Source organism: Helianthus annuus, chromosome 2 (assembly GCF_002127325.2).
Source record: "Helianthus annuus cultivar XRQ/B chromosome 2, HanXRQr2.0-SUNRISE, whole genome shotgun sequence".
Classification (NCBI taxonomy): Eukaryota; Viridiplantae; Streptophyta; class Magnoliopsida; order Asterales; family Asteraceae; genus Helianthus; species Helianthus annuus.
In genome coordinates this window covers 131,272,943-131,293,745 of record NC_035434.2, presented here as the reverse complement: position 1 = coordinate 131,293,745, position 20,803 = coordinate 131,272,943, and the positions used below count along the sequence as shown (strand labels likewise).

At 40.7% G+C, this 20,803-nt stretch overlaps 2 protein-coding genes and 1 non-coding gene across 4 annotated transcripts; 2 read left to right on the top strand and 1 right to left on the bottom strand.

Moving 5' to 3' along the window:
- Positions 1-413: 413 nt before the first annotated feature.
- On the top strand, positions 414-3,556 carry LOC118486749. Of its 2 annotated transcripts, none has more exons than XM_035983452.1 (2): positions 414-721; positions 2,687-3,556. In XM_035983452.1, exons 1-2 carry the CDS (start codon positions 443-445, stop codon positions 3,461-3,463), a joined length of 1,056 nt encoding a protein of 351 aa, XP_035839345.1. In that variant the 5' UTR covers positions 414-442; the 3' UTR covers positions 3,464-3,556. The 2 variants fall into 2 exon arrangements, with proteins under 2 accessions (XP_035839345.1, XP_035839344.1); XM_035983451.1 differs by having other exon boundaries at positions 414-725; positions 2,691-3,556.
- Positions 3,557-4,874: 1,318 nt separating this feature from the next.
- Positions 4,875-8,168, bottom strand: LOC110921433 (copper chaperone for superoxide dismutase, chloroplastic/cytosolic). Its single transcript, XM_022165759.2, has 6 exons — positions 7,775-8,168; positions 7,661-7,687; positions 6,943-7,015; positions 6,731-6,865; positions 6,429-6,652; positions 4,875-5,277 (listed from the first exon to the last, which is right to left on the bottom strand). The coding sequence occupies exons 1-6, from the start codon at positions 7,997-7,999 to the stop codon at positions 5,014-5,016; spliced, it is 948 nt and encodes a 315-aa protein (XP_022021451.1). The 5' UTR covers positions 8,000-8,168; the 3' UTR covers positions 4,875-5,013.
- Positions 8,169-9,588: 1,420 nt separating this feature from the next.
- TRNAM-CAU lies at positions 9,589-9,662 on the top strand. The gene has a single exon. It is a non-coding gene; the product is annotated as a tRNA-Met (tRNA).
- The last annotated feature ends 11,141 nt before the right edge of the window (positions 9,663-20,803 follow it).

Below are 20,803 nucleotides of genomic sequence, written 5' to 3'. Positions count from 1 at the left end.
CTACTTTACATTTTATACTTAAACTTATAATAGCACTTAGTTATGTAATCTGTTTTGAAATTTCAAGTTTGAAGTTACTTATGAAATATGATCCAAAATAATAGCACTTAGTTTAATGGGTACATCGTACCGCATGATATGGTACATCGTACCGAAACGATCCGAAATGAGCTTACCCCCCTTCGTACCGGATTTTAGGGACCTAGCAAATTGCGATCCCGTACCACGTTCCCGTATCAGAGCGTACCGCAAACCATGTGACTATGTTTGAAACGTACAGAAGGAAACATCTTTTAGTCACACAAAAACCGTGTTGGCCACGACTAAAATAGTCAAAATAGGATCAGCTTCCTGACATTTCAACTTAGACTCAACTAGTGAACCTTATATAACATCACCTTATCTCTTGATAGTTCATCCTTCCATAATTTACAAAACTACAATGTCTTCCTCCATCTCCAAAGCAACCCTCAACTGCCAACAACTCTATCGTCTAACATACCGAATCCTCAACATGAATTCCCTCCATTTCATCCTCCTCTCCCTCCTCTTCCTCCCCCTCGCGTTCTCTGCCGTTGCAGCCGTTGAATTCTACTTCTCCTCCCCAACCAAATTCGACCCATTCAACCTCATCCTCTTCAAAACCATAATCGCCTCTTCTCAAAATCTACTCACTCTAAAAACTCTAATTACAATTCTCACCTTCATCTGCTTCATCGTCCTCCCTGTTAGAATTGGATACCAAAGAACATATTGAATCAAAACTCGTTTATTGATAATTGGTACTATTAGGGTTAAACATAAATCCTTCTATTTATAAGCCTAATAACTTGTTCAACAAGTAAACCTATTTGACTCAAACTAGGATTAAAAAACTATCTAAAAAAACCCCAAGTTTTTAACCCGGTCACTTTTTACCCGAACTTTGTAAGTCGGTCACTTTTAACCCGAACTTACGCATAATATGCAAGATTAGTCTAACAATCACCCCCCTAATCTTGCAATACCGAAAAGATATCTCATCTCGATAATCTTCAGTCGTGGCACAACAGTGTTCGGTTGTTACCAGGTTTCAAGTTGGAAATCGTTTGAGAACCGACAAATTGCGAGGAGGCCTTGTTCGACGAAACTGAAGGATGGGTGATAACGCGAACCGTGTTCCTCAAACGAAGGAACCGATGCCTAGTCTTCCATGTCCAATGCTTACGGATACAAACTACACCGTTTGGGCTATGAAGATGAAGGTAATCTTCAAGGTTTACAAGGTATGGGATGTGATTGACCCAGGAACGACCATCGATACTCACAAAGATTCTATAGCAATCGCTTTGCTATTCCAAGGGTTACCCGAAGAGCTAGTGTTGCAGATTGGGAACAATGATTCAACAAAAGAGATGTGGGAAGCGGTGAAATCTCGCAATCAAGGTGCTGAACGTGTGAAAGAAGCAAGACTTCAAACCTTAATGTCGGAATTTGAGGGTTTGAAGATGAAGGAACCAAGTACGATCGCTGAGTTCGCAGGAAAGATTTCAGGGATTGCTTCTAGATCTGCTTCTCTTGGAACAGTAATTAAAGAAGAGAAACTGGTTAAAAGGTTTCTACATAGTTTGCCGAAAAGGTTTATTCATATGGTTGCTTCTCTCGAGCAATCTCTTAACCTTAAGACAGTTGGATTTGATGATGTCGTAGGTCGTCTTATAGCCTATGAGGAACGCGTCAACCTTGAAGATAAGGAGCAACCGGTTAGAAGTGATCAGTTACTGTTGACTTATGAGGAGTGGGAAGCTAGAAAAAAGGAAGGGTACGATCGAGGCAAAGGAACGACCGAGTCTAGTCAAAGAGGTTGGGGTTGCGGTTGAGAAAAAACCGGGGGTCAAGATAAAGATAAGGAACCGGATCAAAAACCAAAGAAGGATCGTTCTAAGATAAAGTGCTTTCGATGTGATGAATTAGGGCATTTTTCTTCGGATTGTCTTACACGTAAAAAGGACGATGACGAGGAAAACAATCTTATTCAAAGGGTTGAACCGGTTCTTTACTTGCAAACACACGTTGAAGAGGCTAATGATGTGTTTCTAGACGAGGAAAGGATTATTCCAAGGATGTATGCTTCGAGCCCAAGTGAACTCAATACATGGTTTCTTGACAACGGGGCGAGTAACTACATGACGGGTAAAAAAGAGTGGTTCACTAACCTCGATCAGAACATCAAGGGAAAAGTAAAGTTTGGAGACGGGTCATGCGTAGAGATTAAAGGACAAGGGATGGTCGTCTTGGAAGGAAAATCTGGGGAACAAAGGGTGTTGTGCGATGTTTATTATATACCTGCACTTGAAAGTAATATAATAAGCATTGGCCAGTTGGACGAGAGAGGGTACAAGATCGCAATCCAAGATGGTATACTTTGGATGTTTGAGCAAGACGAAACTTTGCTAATTGGATACCAAAGAACGTATTGAATCAAAACTCGTTTATTGATAATTGGTACTATTAGGGTTACAAATAAATCCTTCTATTTATAAGCCTAATAACTTGTTCAACAAGTAAACCTATTTGACTCAAACTAGGATTAAAAAACTATCTAAAAAAAACCCCAAGTTTTTAACCCGGTCACTTTTTACCCGAACTTTGTAAGTCGGTCACTTTTAACCCGAACTTACGCATAATATGCAAGATTAGTCTAACACTCCCCACCGTCGCGGGCATAGCGTTAATCACCTTTAGCACAAACCAGGCCATGCAATATAAACCTCTCACCTTCTCCTCTGCTCTCAAATCGCTCGGGCGTTCATACACCCCTCTTCTCTACACAGTCGTGGCAGGTGCAATAAGCGTAATCATCCTTTTCCTCGCATTTACCCTTTCCTCAATCGCAGTCAACAAAGGAGTTAAAGCGTTAGGGTTGGGTTTAGATATATACGTTGTTTTTTCAACCTTTGTAAACTTGATCTTTTCATATGGTTTAGCATTCACTATATTATTCTTCATAACAATATGGGGATCAGCAGCCGCGATCACAGTGTTGGAATCAAAATCAGGATTCAAGGCTCTACAACAAAGCGCGAATCAATCAACTGAGTTTCGACGCTACTCGTTTTCCATAGTGTACTTCACAGGATTGGTAGGCGGCTCAGCGCTAGCGTGTTCGGCCGTTCTCCAAGTTTCAGGACCGGAAGCAAACTGGATCATGATTGTGAAATTCGGAGCCATTTATTTGACATCATCGGTGATGATTTTGATGTATGTGGTGGGGAACACGGTGTTGTATGAGCAGTGCAAGGTAGCCAGTGGGGAAGAGGTTGCAATGACGGCGGTGAAAGGGGAGGTTTCTGGCGAGTATGTTAGGCTGCTTGTGAATGATACAGAGAGTGAGGAGTACTTTAATGGAGGTTTTAACCACTTGTGGTGTTTTTTAGCATTTGTTCGGGTAATTTTACTTTGGGTGCCAGTTGTTTCATACTGAAATGATTTATTAACTAGGTTTATCACCTGCTGCAATGCGGCGGGGATCGATTATAGATGTATTATAGTAAATGAAAGCCCAATACTTGTTACATTAAGCTGTTGAGTTTCATTCACATCGCCTACCCTATCTACCTATTCTATACAAAATTAGTATCAATTTGTTTACAACTCATCTTAGTATCAATTTGTTTACAACTCATCTTACTAACACCAACTCTCTTATATAGATAAGTTGTACAAAAGATGTTTCTTTTGGAAATTTGAGTCTTTTTGGCTTGAAAAACGCTACATTTTGAGTCCATAATGGTGGTGGTACTAGAAGTTAGAGAGGGAGAGAGGTAAGAGAGAGAGGGGAAGAGCGTGGTTTGTGTGTATATATTTAACGTTTTTAAAAAAATGTTTTATTTATTATTTTTTATGTTTATTTATTTCAATAAATAGGTTAAAATGATCAAACTATCTTCATTTGGGTCTAAATGGTCAGATTTAACTTTAAAAATATAGGAAGTTTTAGGGCAAAGGCCGGAGCGTGTAAGAGTATGCAAACGTATTTTACATCTTTTTGTAATTTTGAAATGTAAATAACACACTTTGCAAAAAGGATATGAACATAAGTGATGTTTTCTGTAACTTACTCTAAATAATAATCAATTTTCGTAATTGTTAAATTTAAGTCAGAATGTAAAAATTAATAATGAAATAGTAACCAAGATTCATATACATTTCACTTGCCTCAATTTAAAAAATTTAAAACTATATAAAAACAATTATATAAGACTGAAACACCTCTTTTTAAACAGGCAAAAAATCTCACGTGTAAACCCACCCACTCGAGGCTATGTATAAGATCGACTCTTCGACCGCCATGAGACCGTGCCCCCTGATGCGAGCGAACCGGATGGAATCCATAAACCCTCGCCCCCGTCAGGTTCAAACCCGGGATTAAAGCCCAGGTTCGTCCCTTCACCCAAATATCCCTCGAAAATGGCCGAAGCAGGAATCAAACCTGTGTCTCCACTAGAGAGGACATGCCTTTTGACTACTAGACCAACATCTCAGAACAGGATTGAAACACCTAATAAAATAAGTTAATTTTAGGGTGACTTAACATTACAAGTATTAATTAGCTCAAACACTAATCCTATAATATATAAAGATCAGATTGTACCCAACAAGAGGATGTTTCAACCTATGCTTTTGTAGCTGCTGAAGGTGACACTCATTGACAGGGGCGGATGTACCATATAAGAAGGGGTAGCCGGTAAATTTTGGAAAAATTTGACATTTTTTTAACGTTTTTTCGATTTCGTTACCCCTTTCTTTTAAGACGTTACCCCTATGAAAGTTTTCTAGATCCGCCACTGCTCATTGACCCCTTAACATAGAGATGGTGCAATAATATCAACACATAAAGACAAGTAGATACAATCAAATTGACATAAAACAATCTCTCTGCATTCAAATCACACCTAGGTATAGTTTAAACTGTATCGGATTAAACTTTATTGAAAACAAACAAACAAACAAAATGTGTTTAAACGGTTTGGATTAAACTTTACTGGATACATAATCAGCATTGGTTGCTTCCCAAATGGTGGTGCCATCACAGGTGCAGAGCTTCTTGTAGTTCTCACCAACTCCTGCACTTCTTGCTACAACCGCTGCCGCAAGCCCAGCATCACCTCTGTCTTCATTTTCATACACCGCTATTGCTCGACCAATAAGATCCGCGATTTTAAGGTTCTTTTTCACACCCGAGAAGAACGCTTCACCGTTCTCATCAGCCTCTAGTGTTCCCAGGTCACCGAGCGCCTACATATATTATTATTTAACCAGAAGACGATTTACTTTTTCATATAAGAAAAGGTTAATGCCATAAAAAACCAACATACTTTCGTTTTCTTTTTGCAAAAAAATCCAAACTAATTTTTGGTACATTAAAGTCCCTAAACTTATAAAAATACACGAAAAAGTTTCTAATTTTAGTATATGTTAAAGTCCCTAGACTTGAAAATATACACAAATAAGTCTCCAATTTTAGTATATGAAATTCAATTAACCTAAACTTGTAAAATATACACGAAAAAGTCTCTAATTAGCATATTAAAAAGTCAATAAATTTGTATAAAAATGAACGTACTAATAAGTTTTTTTAGCATAACTTGTTAGCTCTTAAATTGATAAAAATAAGATGGTCTGAATTGTTTTGTGCAAAAAGTATTGAATATCACTTTATCTAATTTTGACTGGTGGGTAGGAGTGTGAACGATGCACAGCGGCTTGAGGGCTACTCGGGATCAGATTGATAAAAAGCTCAAACAAGCCCGGGCCCGGGCCCGAGCTTAAAACATGACTCGTTTGGACTTTGGTTATCGAGTCCGAGCTCGAGCTAGACATACAAAGTTCGCTTAGGCCTGCAAGCCCAAACGTAATTTTAAATTATTTTTATATATAAAATACAACTATTGTAACATTGGCGAGACGAGCTTTGGATCGTTTAAGCTATATCGAAGCGAGCTTGAGCCGAGCTTTTAGCTTGTTTGAGATAGTTCTCAAATTACCTCGAGCCAAGCCGAGCTCGATCTTTGGGTGTTACTTGCGATCCGAACTCGATCTCAAAATAGTAGGCTGGAACCGAGCCGAGGTCGAGCTTCAAAAAATATGATGAGCCGAGCTCGAGTAGTAGAAGGCTCAGGCTCGGCTCGGCTCGGCTCGGCTCATTTACACCCTTACTGGTGGGTAATAAGTCATTATTTTATTTTTATTTCACATGTACATGCATTATACAAAAGTTTAGGGACTTGAATATACCGATATTAGGTTGAGGGACTTTTTGTGTGTATTTTTGACAAGTTTGGGACTTTAATATACCAAAATTAAGTTCAGGGATATGGTATTAACCGTATAATAAACAGCCTACACTACACCAATTAAAAGTTATTGATATGTTAATAAAATCTGACCTTTTCTTCTGAGAGCTGATTAACAGGATTAAACACTTTGCCAGTACTGGCGGCACCTCGAGTAAGATCACCGAATTCGTTGATGGACCAACCGTGTTTTCCAGGTGACAACCCACTGAAGTTGGCTTCGATTCTAGCCAATTCCATACTCACTTGGGCCAGACGGACCACCCCAAATATTTGTGGGCCTTTGAATTCAGCAACAGCAGCAGTAATTAAGACATCTGAATGGCAAAATGGGCAGAAAGAGAGTTTAGAGGGTCTTTGAATGTGTTTTGAAATGAATTATTTGACTCACTAACCTCCTGGTAACCCTTGACCAATTAGCCGGGCTTTCCTACCGGTCTGCTCCAAGGCTTCAGCCATGGTCTTAACCGGTGAAGACCCAAAAATTCTAACTACTTGATTGCTCAAATCCACATCAACGCTCTTAATTCCTATAAGAACATAATATAAACAAGATGTTAAACACATAAAACACCAACTGTAATGTGATCGTGCTCATAATACTGACCATTGACTGTTTGCAACTTATTCTTGACAGCTTTAACACAACCTTCACAACTCATATCCACCATGAACTCTGTCTGTAATTGCAGGAATACAAGATCTCAGATTACCAAAACTTAATCCCACATTTTCAATTTTTAAGGTTTCTGTTTAGGCACGCCGATTTTAGCCATACCCGAGTAACTTGACGGCCTGACCCGCTTTCACCCATACCCGATTAACCCAACCCGAACAAACCTGTTACCCGAAAACCGATTAAACCGATTGTTATTAGGGCCGGGTGCCAAATCGACCTATATAAACATCAAAAACTCAAATAAACCAAACTGATTAACCCAAAACCCGAATTACATTGGTTTCGTTTGGCATGTTATCAAGAATTCCTGAGTAAACATAACTTTCCAAATAGTAAGAGAGTTATTAACAAATATGTCCAAACTCGAACTACCAGACCCGATAACCCGATAACCAAACAACCCGACTGAACCTGATAGTGATATGGATCGGTTATCAGATACAGCATCATACACAAAAAAACCCCACCCGAACTGCCCGAAACCCGAATAATAAACACGATCAACACCCCTAGTTTCTGTTAATTTCTATTAACCAATCCATATCAACTTAACTATTCCCAAATTAACAAAGAAACCCTAGAAACCACAAGATTATTCCAATCAAAAACCCAACAGAAAAACAATAATTTTAAAAAAAAAACGCACCATAACTTCCGGCAATTCCGCATCAAGCTGCAAGAAAACAAAAACCCACAAATTAAAACCAAAACCCATATTGAACTCAATTCAATTGTTCAAATTGAAGCAAAAAGTTGCAACCTTTGGAGCCTGTTTAGTGTCCATGTGAAGAGCAGAAGGGGGGCTGGTGAGATTCTTGATGAGGCCGAAACGATTTGGGGATGAAAAGGGTTGATTGAAAAAGGGTTTTGTGAAGTTGTGATTATTGTGTGATGAGGATGAAGATGGTGAAATGGAGTTAAGGGTGAGTGCTGCTGTAATGGCCGTAGTTGTTGACGCTGCTGCAACTGTTCTAAGAAAACCCATTGTGAATAGACGAATTTAATGAAAATCGAATAATAATATTAAGGTATTATTATTATTATTATTAAAATTCTGGTGTGGGTTCTAGAGGCATCCGGATGCATGCCATTCATGACTTGATGTGATGACACTCTTGTGGTTGAAAAACCATGGAGAATGTTACATTTTTTAACATTTGATGCTGAAATGAACTTGGAAATTATTAATGTGTATGGTAACATCACACCCGTGTCACTTAGTCTATGTTGTGTGGTTATGACTTTTATTTGTTTATCTTTTAATGAGGCTTTTAATGGTTCAGACTTTATATTGGTTTAGCATATAATGGTTCAAACTGTTTGTTTCACGAGCAGATGTCTGAATGATTCAGTCATTTGCATCTGAATGGTTAAACATTATACAGAGTCTGAATGGTAAAGACCTCTAATCTGAATTGGTCAGACATTTGCCTCTGAATGGTTAAGCATTATACATGCTCTTAATGGTTCAGACCTCAGACCTCTTACTGGTTCAGCATTATACAAGCTCTTAATGGTTCAGACCTCTTACTGGTTCAACACTTAATGGTTCAGACCTTTTACTGATTCAACACTTAACCATTCAGATGTTGCCAAACAGCCCCTTAGATGATCACCATCGTCTTATACGTTAGGGTCATGTGCCCTCATCCTCATCCACCAACCTAATCCACCACTCTATATGATGTGGACCATAATTCCATTATCATCCACTATCCTCATCTACTGATCATAATCCCATGTTTAATTAAAAGAGGGTCATGGTTGCTATAGGTTAAACCATGTGAACCATCATGGTTTGCATAGGGGCGGTGTAGCGGTGATTCAATAGTCCTACGTGACGATACATGACCAAAACGACCATCTCATATTCCATAGTTGTATAACACATGTGAACGACAAAATAGATTTGTATGTTTGTTTCAAGTATGATACATATAAGATGGTTATATCGTCTAGTTATATTGTCAATACACCATATACTAATGTTTTATGCAGTACCTATAATTTTTAACGTACAATTAGTTTCGAAAAAAAAATTTATTAGTTAAACAAACAAATAAATAAATAAATAAATAAATTAAAGATAAGTCCATTTAACGGTTATTTATTTTGCGAAAAATTTTCAAGGTTCCAAAGGTTAGGATCCGAGTTTCAAAACGGGTCCGATTTTGGGAGCCAATTTTGACAGATCTTACACGAACCATTAGTATATACGCTAAGAATGATGATGTATGCTTAAAAAATCAGACATTAAGATGGTGAGACCTAACCTTCCAAGCACAAGATCATGACATATGCCATGGAATGGAAAGAATGAAAAGAACTGACTGTCACACCCCAACCGATGGCGGAATCATCGGGGCATGGCACTGAGCGAAACAGACTGTTCAGAAGTTTCCACAACAACTATCATTACCATTCAGTTTAAATAATACGTCCCATATCGTATCCCAAACAGTAAAACAAATTATTACAGAATACAACCAGTCAAATACTCTGTTCCGACAACTCAGATTTAATAAAAATAAATATTGCCTTGCTTGTATATTAGTTTTCAGTTATTCTCTTCGGCGCGGGGTAGAGCAGTTTGGTAGCTCTCAAGGCTCATAACCTTGAGGTCACGGGTTCAAATCCTGTCTCCGCAATACTTTTTGTCAAAAAAAATTGTATGTTTTACTCTGGTAACTAGTAATTAGTTAACACTTTCTTTTGGGGTAGGGGTAGAAGGCAAAAAGGGGAAGGATAGAATAACTACACTATGACGACTAACTATACCAAATCCTTTAGCATTTTAATTTAGAATTTTAGATATGAAATAAATGACTTCAGTTTGTTGTTTGCTTCTAAAGACCCCTAGCTTGACCACTACAGACAACTATTTGTTGGGGGGCTCTAAAGCTTTATTCTAGCCTCGCATCCCTAGCAAGTAAACACCTTAAACACCTGTCACATACGTTAAAATAAAGTCAATACATAAAATGTAAAGGTGAGCATACAAGTTTGATAGTAGCATATAGAGTTCGAAATAGTTTACGCATAACCAACACGTACACAGAGGAAAACGAAGCATGTTAATTATCGACATGGATCTATCGATACCAATGACTGCGGGTTGACTGTCCGAGACAGTTCGCAATACATGATTACCACCGTAATCCATGCAAGTAATTGTCCTTAACAACCCCCGTGTGAACGGATGCTGAGTCCAAACTATAGTACTATGTCGTTAAGGCAGGTAGACAGCATCCCACGTATAAACATAACAACAAGCATTCATTTAGTCACGTAATACATGCAGAATGGTTAGCGTTTAAATAATTGAGTAGTGTGTTCGATTGTGATTTTAGATAAGTAACGTATGTTACACCCAAAAGTGCTAAAGCAAAAAGGGTTCGAGTATACTCACAACGATTGATTGATGGATTGAAGGGAGCGCTTGAGAGTAGGGTTAGCCTGAATAGTTCGATAGCATAACGATGAGTAACGCGTAAACTGGGAACAAGTGTTAGTGGGTCGAACAGCCTGGTCGATCGAACAGTAGGTTCGATCGAACGGGTTGTTCGTTCGGTTGGACAGTCCGTTCGGACAGCCTGTTCGATCGGCCGGTAGGCTCGATCGGCTGGGCTGTTCGAGTGGATTGTTTCTTCCTTTAGAGTAGGATGTGTTTGTGTATGACGGCTTGTCCTTTTGAGGTTTTCGTTGTAGTATTTGAGAACACTGAAGTGTCCTTTCCTTTCAGGTCGATCGATCGAACGACCTGTTCGATCGGCCGACTTAACCGATCGGTTGGGTACTTCAGAAATGGTCCTCAGCAGGATGTCACTTGATCGGACAACATGTTCGATCGGGTGGCACTCCAATACGTTGAACGAATTGAAAATTGATTAAGTGTTGAAGCATAGTATCTCATGATCCAAAGAGTAATGTTATCAAACAGCTCGTTCGATCGAACGTCACTTCGTTCAATACCATACTTCATGAAACTGTCAAAGTGTAGGACCATGTTCTAGCCGATCGGCTGGCCTGGTCGATCGGCTGACATGTGCGATCGGTTGGGCTGTTCGTTCGAACAGCCTGTTCGATCGGTCAGCATCCTGACCTGGTCGCCCTATTCGCCTAACACTTGGCTGTTCTGATTGTTTGACGTTATATCAAAGTATTTTGACAACGAGTTGAACCATGGAACCTTCGTTCTTACTTGTTTCTCCTGCTCGGACAGGAATCACCCAAGTCCGGCCGGTGAATGGTTCGGAACGGTAGTTTAACGTTTAACCCGAAATCGGTGAACCTCATAGATAGAATCCGAATCTTGAACCACTGAACCATTAGAATGATTAGTGAGTTGGCTCAAGCTCCGTTTCTACCGGTTTGAAGGCATTGAGTGTAAAAGAGTTGAAAGAAAGTTGGAAAATCCATCTTTCAATCCTTTACATCGTGTAAATGTTTAGATCTAGGATAGATCTTTGTTTGTTTATGTGAAAATCGGTTAGATCCAAGTGATTCTTGGTGGATTGAGGCCAAAACATGAAGTTCTTGAAGAACATCATGATGACATCATCCTAGAATACTTAGATCTTGATGATTTCACGGTTAGAAATCAAGATTTGAAAGATAGAAAGGTGTAGAAGTGTGCATAGATCAAAAACGTGCAAGATTTAGGATGAAATCTTACTGGGATTGAGAGAAATCTGAGAAATAGTGAAGAACACGAGCTGGTCGGTCAGAGAGTTTCCAAAAGTGGAAAGAATGACAATGACAGGGCTATTTATAGGCTTCCAAAAGGGGAAAGAGTTGGCCGATCGGCCAGGCATCCCGATCGGAAAGCCTGCTCGATCGGACAGTCCGTCCAATCGGCTGGGCTGTTCGATCGGCTGGGAGCCTGATCGATCAACAGCCTGTTTCGAGTGTTCGGTACGACGATTTCTGATATTTCGATTGAAGATTGAAGATGATACGAATACGATAGAGTTTCCTATTCAAATTACTTTTTGTCCCAACTACTATATCTACATACAAGCATCTATGTTCCACACTATCCTTTCGCTACCATTCATCATAATTCGATTTCGACTGAGTTCGATTGAGTTTCGAGTTTCGATTCGATTGATCACCACACATAACATAAAGTAACATGCACAGGTAACACATAAGGCACACACACACGTATAATAATACCAGAGTCATATAATTCGAGTCTCGAATTCGATTGATGATTTGATTAGCTTGATTATTGATTGATTAACTTTATCGCATTGTTACTTCCTACTATTCAAGGTCGTTAAGCGTTTCGCGTCGATTACACATTCGATTACTTCGATTCTTTTAATTAGCAACACTTACTCCACATAATACAATTAAAACACAAAATAAACTAGGGTCAGTCAAAGAAGTCAAACTTGACTTTGACTTTGACATTCGGAAACACGGGGTGTTATAGCCTCCCCTTGTTCATGGAATTTCGTCCCGAAATTAGGCTGGAAGCTGCACAACACCGTGAGTGGTCTTGCCAATTTCTTGCTTCAGATCTTCACTTAAACAACTGCTGGTACTTAGCCTTCATGTCGCTTTCGAGTTCCCAAGTGAACTCTGCGCCTCGTTTGCCTTCCCATCGGACTTTCACGATAGGGATGCGCGAGCGTCTGAGTTGCTTGGTTTGGCGATCCATGATTTCGACAGGGTTCTCCACGAAGTGTAGCGTTTCATTGACTTGAAGATCGTCGAGAGGTACAATCAGATCATGGTCAGCTAGGCATTTTCGGAGGTTTGACACATGGAAAGTTGGGTGGACGTTTAAGTTCCTCCGGTAGTTCGAGTCTGTAGGCGACTTTTCCAATCCTTTCCAGAATCTTAAAAGGTCCAACATATCATGGCGCTAGTTTCCCTTTCTTGCCGAACCTGACCACACCCTTCCAAGGTGATACCTTTAGGAGTACGTAGTCGCCAACGTCAAACTCAAGGGGCTTGCGTCTTCTATCGGCGTAACTTTTCTGTCTATCTTGAGCTTTCACCAAGTTGTCTCGAATCTGAAGGATTTTGTCAGTCGTTTCTTGTAAAAGCTCAGGACCGATTAATTGCGAGTGACCGATCTCGTGCCGTACAATAGGCGATCGACATCTTCTTCCATATAAAGCCTCGAATGGTGCCATTTGGATGCTGGCATGATAACTGTTGTTGTACGAGAATTCAACTAACGGTAGGTATTTGTTCCAACTACCACCGAAGTCTATGACACACGCACGAAGCATGTCTTCAAGAGTACGGATCGTTCTTTTAGCCTGTCCGTCGGTTTGAGGATGGAATGCGGTACTTAGATTAAGTGACGTACCAAGAGCCGCTTGAAACATTTCCCACAATCGCGAAGTAAACCGAGCATCACGGTCTGAAATGATGTCATGAGGCGTACCATGATTACAAATGATCTCGTCGGTGTAGATTCAGGCTAGTCGTTCTACCTTGTAGTCTTCCCGTATTGGCAAAAATTGGGCTGATTTGGTCAGACGATCAACTATAACCCAAAATACTGTCATGACCTGATGGCGTGGGTAGAAGTTTGGTTATGAAATCCATAGCTATACTCTCCCACTTCCATATAGGGATCGGCGGTTGTTCGAGTAAGCCAGAAGGTCATTGATGTTCAGCCTTAACTCTTGCACAAGTCAGGCAACTTCCAACATAAAGAGCGATGTCCCGTTTCATGCCCGGCCACCAGTACCTGTAACGAAGGTCCTGGTACATTTTATCGGCACCAGGATGAATAGAATATCGGGATTTGTGGGCTTCGTCCATTATAATCTTTCGCAAATTGGTCCGCTTAGGGATCCAAATTCGATCCAGATAATAGAAGATCCCATTCGCTTTGCTTACAAGCTGAGCTCCATCGTGATAAATCCTTTCTCTCTTCAAAGTGCGTTCATTAAAGCAAGCATGTTGGGCTTCGCAGATGAGGGTTTGAAGATCATGCTGGGCTTTCGAATGCTGAGCAAATAACTCCATCTGCTGAGCGCGTCGGCAACAACATTTGCCTTGCCTGGGTGATACCGAATTTCGCAATCGTAATCGCTAAGAAGTTCCACCCATTGGCGTTGACGCATGTTAAGTTCCTTCTGATTAAAGATGTGTTGCAAACTCCTGTGATCGGTGAAGATCGTACACTTGGTACCATACCGGTAGTGTCGCCAAATCTTCAATGCAAAAACAACTGCGCCTAGCTCGAGATCATGGGTTGTATAGTTCTTCTCGTGGATTTTGAGCTGACGAGATGCGTAAGCTATAACTTTGTCCCGCTGCATAAGAACACAACCGAGACCAAGGTTGGAAGCATCACAATAGACAATGAAGTCGTTGTTTCCGTCGGGCAATGTGAGAACAGGAGCATTGCAAAGCATATGCTTGAGGGTTTCGAAGGCAGACTCTTGTTCAGTTCCCCAAACAAAAGGCTTGTCTTTATGAGTAAGGGCGGTAAGCGGCACATCGATCTTAGAGAATCCTTCGATAAATCGTCGATAATAGCCCGCTAATCCGAGAAAAGAACGAACTTCAGACGGGTTCTTAGGCGTAATCTAGCTCTTAACTGCTTCAATCTTCACGGGATCGACATAAATTCCTTGACTATTAACGATGTGACCCAGAAACTGAACCTCCTCCAACCAGAATTCACACTTGGAGAATTTGGCATAGAGTTGATTCCCCTGGAGTAGCTCGAGAACCAAACGTAGATGTTGCGCGTGTTCGGCTTTCGACTTGGAATAGATCAAGATATCGTCGATGAACACGATGACAAAACGGTCTAGAAATGGTTTACACACGCGATTCATCAAATCCATGAAGACCGCGGGTGCGTTGGTTAAACCAAAAGGCATGACAACGAATTCATAATGGCCATAGCGAGTACGGAATGCGGTTTTAGGTATGTCTTCCTCTTGAATGCGCAATTGATGATAGCCTGAACGTAGATCAATCTTCGAGAAACACTTTGGACCTTGCAGCTGATCAAATAAGTCATTGATTCGAGGCAGAGGGTATCGGTTCTTGATGGTTAACTTATTCAACTCCCGATAGTCGATGCACATCCTGAACGACCCATCCTTCTTTTTAACGAAAAGGACTGGTGCGCCCCAAGGAGAGGTGCTCGGGCGAATAAAGCCTTTTTCAAGTAACTCCTGGAGTTGGTTCGAGAGTTCCCTCATTTCGGATGGCGCGAGTCGATAAGGGGCTTTGGCAACAGGATTAGCTCCAGGAATAAGGTCGATATGAAAGTCGATATCACGACTTGGCGGGAGTCCTGGGAGATCATCAGGAAACACATGAGGGAATTCGCAAACAACAGGTACCTAGTCTTCCGCCATTTCTTTCTTTTCCTTCTCTGCTACTACAATGTTGGCCAAGAAAGCTCTGTATTCCTTGCGTAGATACTTGCTAGCTTGGATGCATGACATGAGCTTGAGACCTTTCGAAGCGGTTTCACCATACACACATAATAGATCACCATTTGCGAGCGAAAATCGAATCATTTTATCAAAGCACACAACTTCAGCATGGTTTTCGCGAAGAAAGTCCATGCCTACTATGACGTTGAAACTTCCGAGCTGCATCGGAATAAGGTCGATTGGGAAGATGTGATTGTTGAGCTCGAGGGTACAATCACGGAGAACAGAGTTAACGGCGACAGTTCTTCCAGTAGCGACTTCGACTTCGAATGACGAGGGGAGATAAGAGCGCTTACGACTAAGGAGCTCCTCGAATTCAAACGACACAAAGCAGTTATCGGCTCCAGTATCAAACAAACACGATGCATAAATACCATTCACAAGGAACGCACCATTAACCACGTTGTTGTCAGCCTGAGCTTGACAAGCGTTGATGTTGAAGGTTCTTGCACGGGCTGCTTGCTGCTGCTGCTGCTGTTGGGGCTCTTGCTTCACAACCCGATTCGGGCACATATTCGCAAAGTAGTTAGGATCACCACATGCGAAGCGGACTCGAGCATTGACCGCGGGCGCTTGAGCTGCCTGTTGGCCTTGAGGGGCTGGGAGTAGAGCTTGATGAGCGACGGCAGGAGCTGCGGTGTTTCGGGGACATAGCGACAGTTTGCAATGAAATGACCGTAGAGGTTGCAGTGAGCGCAGAAATGACAGGCAAGTCCCACTGGATGATGATATGAGCATGTCGGGCAGAGCGGGTGGGGACCTGTGTAAGCACGCTTTGCTGGCGGTGCATTGGTCACTGGTGCTGGTCGGTGATGCAACTGCTGCTGAGCCTGTACGGCTTGCAGAGGGGCAGCAGTTGTTGTGACAGCACAGTTCTTGTTGCTGGAGCTGCTGTTGTTGTGCTTCTTCCTTCTGCGTGATGACTTGGATGGCTGAGCAGAGGAGTCGGTGGTTGCTGCAGTTGTAGCTTGATGCAAAGACTTTGAGGGCTTATCCCAGAACCCAGACTTTACTCGCTTGTCATTGATCTCGGCGGCAAGCAAGTAAGTCTCCTCGATTGACGATGTCTTGGCGGTGTGAACAAAGTCGGCAACACAATCAGGTAGAGCTCGAATATACTTCTTGATGGCCATGTCTGGTGTCTTGACTTAATCGGGACAGATGATACTAAGCTGCTTGAAGCGAGCAGTTAAAGCAGCGTTGTCTCCGTCATTCTGCTTGATGTTCCAAAACTCGTCCTCCAGCTTTTGGCGTTCATGGGGAGGGCAGAATTCGTCCATCATGATAGCCTTCAGCTCTTCCCAAGTCAGCTCATAAGCTGCATCATTCCCGCGTTTGTTTCGTTCGGCCGTCCACCAATCTAGAGCTCGGGACTGGAAGACGCCGGTCGCACTGAGGGTACGGAGATTTTCCGGACAGCTGCTTTGGCGCAGAGTGACTTCCACTGAGTCGAACCATTGGAACATAGCGGTAGGGCCATCTTCCCCGGTAAACTCTTTAGGTCCGCATGCCTTAAACTGTTTGAAACTGAAGACAGTCTTGTTAGCATCTTTAGGAGCTTCGATTCTTGACTCCTCAGACGATTCGCTGACGTTTTCATACACATCGCTCACTGCTTTTGCCACTTGCTTGGCGATGATAGCAGCAAGACAACGGTCTCGCTTTTCTTGGCGGGTAAGAGGGGTTCGGTGTCCAGATGACGACATGGTCTGCAATAGACATCGTCGTAGGTCTTAGACACAACAAATCGAATCTCACCTCACACGTCTACTACTGACTAAAGCTAAGGAACACGATAAGCATGAATCATATAAACACATAAGCACCAAAATCACATAGTCACAGAAGCACATAAGCACGTAAGGCACAGAATCACAGAAGCACATAAGCACATACGCATTTAATCACAGAGGCAGATAATACCACATAATTCTCCTATCAGCACACAGTAGCACATACAGTATCCTGGTTGCCCCTAAGTCTTGCTAGTATTCGAATATAGTGGTCGCGTATAGCACATCGAGTAGTGTAATATAATCATATAGCATGTCGAGTATAGTATAAGCGTATATCGTAGCATAATGTCGTCTAGATTTGCAGCGACTTGTTAGCGATGTGTAGTGTGTTGTGTGATTTGCGGAAGCAGAAGGCGTTAGTTCAAAACCCATGGTATCTCAATACGCCAACAATTTAAACACATAAACAGATAAAACACATAAAACACATAAAATCGACGAATTATCAGAGTCACAACTGCCGACTCAGAATCGGAACACATAAAATTGAGAGATAGATTGTCTGCGGCTATTAGACATCGACTACCCAAAGCGATTCGACTATTCACAATAGACTTGTCGTCACATTTCGACTTTCGGGATCGTGTTTCTGCCTCGACTCTTGGGCATTCAACACGCATTCCCTAGGTCATACTCGTGAGTTCAGGTCGTTGGAGTCCGTCGAGGCTTTGGTGAGATAAAATAAGAATCAGAACAATTTGTCAAGGTTAGGGTTTCACCCCTAGCTTAGCAACTTCTTCCTTGTCTAGCAAAATTGAGGAGATTATTCATCAAAATATGGATTTCACTCCTGATTTGGTATAATTCTCCTCGTTCGTTATTAAAAATAATGAGGAAATCTTTGATAAATCGATAAAATTAGCATTGACCAAGCAATTTAGTTGAGAGTTTGCGGTTTTCACACCTATTCCCGACTAAATCGCTCGACTCTATTTGAAATTCGAGTACAGTGATAGCAAGAAGTAGCTGGGTATAACACATAAGCTTGGTCTGTTGGTTCCTAACTATAGTCTAGGTCTCTAAGACAGCGACCCGGACTAGGTCGTGTCTAGCCTAATTCCCTATAGTTATGGCTCTAATACCAATCTGTCACACCCCAACCGATGGCGGAATCATCGGGGCATGGCACTGAGCGAAACAGATTGTCCAGAAGTTTCCACAACAACTATCATTACCATTCAGATTAAATAATACGTCCCATACCGTATCCCAACAGTAAAACAAATTATTACAGAATACAACCAGTCAAATACTCTGTTCCGACAACTCAGATTTAAATAAAAATTAATATTGTTTGTTTGCTTCTAAAGACCCTTAGCTCGACCACTACAGACAACTATTTGTTGGGGGGCTCTAAAGCTTTATTCTAGCCTCGCATCCCTAGCAAGTAAACACCTTAAACACCTGTCACATACGTTAAAATAAAGTCAATACATAAAATGTAAAGGTGAGCATACAAGTTTGATAGTAGCATATAGAGTTCGAAATAGTTTACGCATAACCAGCACGTACACAGAGGAAAACGAAGCATGTTAATTATCGACATGGATCTATCGATACCAATGACTACGGGTTGACTGTAACAGTTCGCAATACATGATTACCACCGTAATCCATGTAAGTAATTGTCCTTAACAACCCCCGTGTGAACAGGTTCTGAGTCCAAACTATAGTACTACGCCGTTAAGGCAGGTAGACAACATCCCACGTGTAAACATAACAACAAGCATTCATTTAGTCACGTAATACATGCAGAACGGTTAGCGTTTAAATAATTGAGTAGTGTGTTCGATTGTGATTTTAGATAAGTAACGTATGTAACACCCAAAAGTGCTAAAGCAAAAAGGGTTCGAGTATACTCACAACGATTGATTGATGGATTGAAGGGAGCGCTTGAGAGTAAGGTTAGCCTGTCACACCCTGGCTTTGCGGAAGCGTGGGTTTATTTAGTGTGACTTCTTAATACCATAGCTTAATCATAACATAGCTATATGAAAGTAAAACCATGCAGAATCATCCACTAAAGTCTTAAAAACAAAAGTAACAACATTGTTTACAACCTACCAAATGAAAACATTGTTCTTAAGACACAACCACAAACTTTAAAATAAACATCGTTTAAGACTTGCGACTCGTCCAGGTAAAAGTCGCAATCCCTAAACGAGGATGATCCCGTAACTCTAACGCAGTGTCGCATACTATGCCAGATCTTTAGTTCCCTGAAATACATGTAAGTTGGAAAAATCAACAAAAATGTTGAGCGAGTTCATGTGTAGTGAGTATGTAAAACCTTTGTAAGTATAAAAACCCTGGTATGCAGCAAATAAGGAAATAAAGAGATCACCAATGGTTTGCAAGGCCATTAATATGTGTGAAGTGCAGTAGGAAGACTCAAACCTAGCAAATTTTGCATTGGGTACACAGTCACCCCGAGGTCCGTTCTGCTGGGCCTGGGGCTGGGCTCGCTACACCCAGATAGATCTATTGCTACTGTCCCTCGGTCCTACTCTGAGGATTAATGGCCTTCAGTTCACGCCTACCCACTCACATGATCTAAGTAGTAACCCTCCTTACGCTAACCATACCATGTAAAAAGTACTTGTAATCACAGTAACATGTATTTCACCCCCGCAGTTTAGAAAACTGAAAACAATTAAGAGAAAAGGGGGGACATGAACTCACCGAAGTGCGTCTCTAAAAAGTATCTCCCAGAAAATCAGCTGTGCGACGACCTACACGTACTAACTTCTATTAGACGGACGGCCGTGCCTTAACTTGAGGTTTAGTGTCTTTGGGAAATAGTTAGACAACTATTTCGTGTTTACACTTCATAATTATTTGGTAAATATATTCCTTCCCAAGCATGAGGGTTTTAATACATGTGCGTTCGTATAACTTCGAAATATATTATTAAGTCTCACTTATAATATATTCTAATTCTTTCTCCAAAATATAATATTTTTCCCAAAAATATTATATTTTATTACATATAATTTTTCCCAAAATAATACTTATAACAAAATATGCATTTAAGTGTATTTTCTGAAAATACGTAAGTTACGTTGTAAGGTTCGGGTGGTATTAATAATACCGGTGTAACTTAAATAATTATTGTGAAGGCGTTCGTATTATTTTGGAGCCGTTAATAATCAGTAATATTATTTTTACCCTAAAAATAATATTCAGATAGTTCACAAAATAATCATAAAAATCTCACAAGTGTTATTCCGTAAAATATATACTAAATATATATTTATCAAGTTTTATTTTGTGAAAATCCCACCTCCGACACTTGCTTATTTTGTAATAAAAATCGTGGCGAAATTTATTTGGAAAAATAAGTTAAAAATTATATTCTTAACACTTGTGATAAAAATATTTCCAAGTGTTAGATTTTTGGAAAAATTTCGCCAGAGTTTCCCCTGTAACAAGAGGTGGCCACGCTTTTAAGCGTATCATTTTCTTCTATAAATTCAAACAACAATTTTCTCAATCAACAACAAACAATATTCCAACATCATACTAGTTCAAAAATATCACAAACACATGAACTTGTGGGTTGTG

Bases quoted from the DNA above. Each gene is read 5' to 3' on its own strand.
- LOC110921433 (XM_022165759.2), bottom strand. From the start codon at position 7,999: ATGGGTTTTCTTAGAACAGTTGCAGCAGCGTCAACAACTACGGCCATT. The intron at 6,653-6,730 runs GTTAGTGAGTCA...TTTGCCATTCAG, and splicing joins TGGTCAAGGGTTACCAGGAG to ATGTCTTAATTACTGCTGCT. The intron at 5,278-6,428 runs GTCAGATTTTAT...TAATATATGTAG, and splicing joins ATCAGCTCTCAGAAGAAAAG to GCGCTCGGTGACCTGGGAAC.
- LOC118486749 (XM_035983452.1), top strand. From the start codon at position 443: ATGTCTTCCTCCATCTCCAAAGCAACCCTCAACTGCCAACAACTCTAT. The intron at 722-2,686 runs CTCCCTGTTAGA...ATTAGTCTAACA, and splicing joins CCTTCATCTGCTTCATCGTC to CTCCCCACCGTCGCGGGCAT.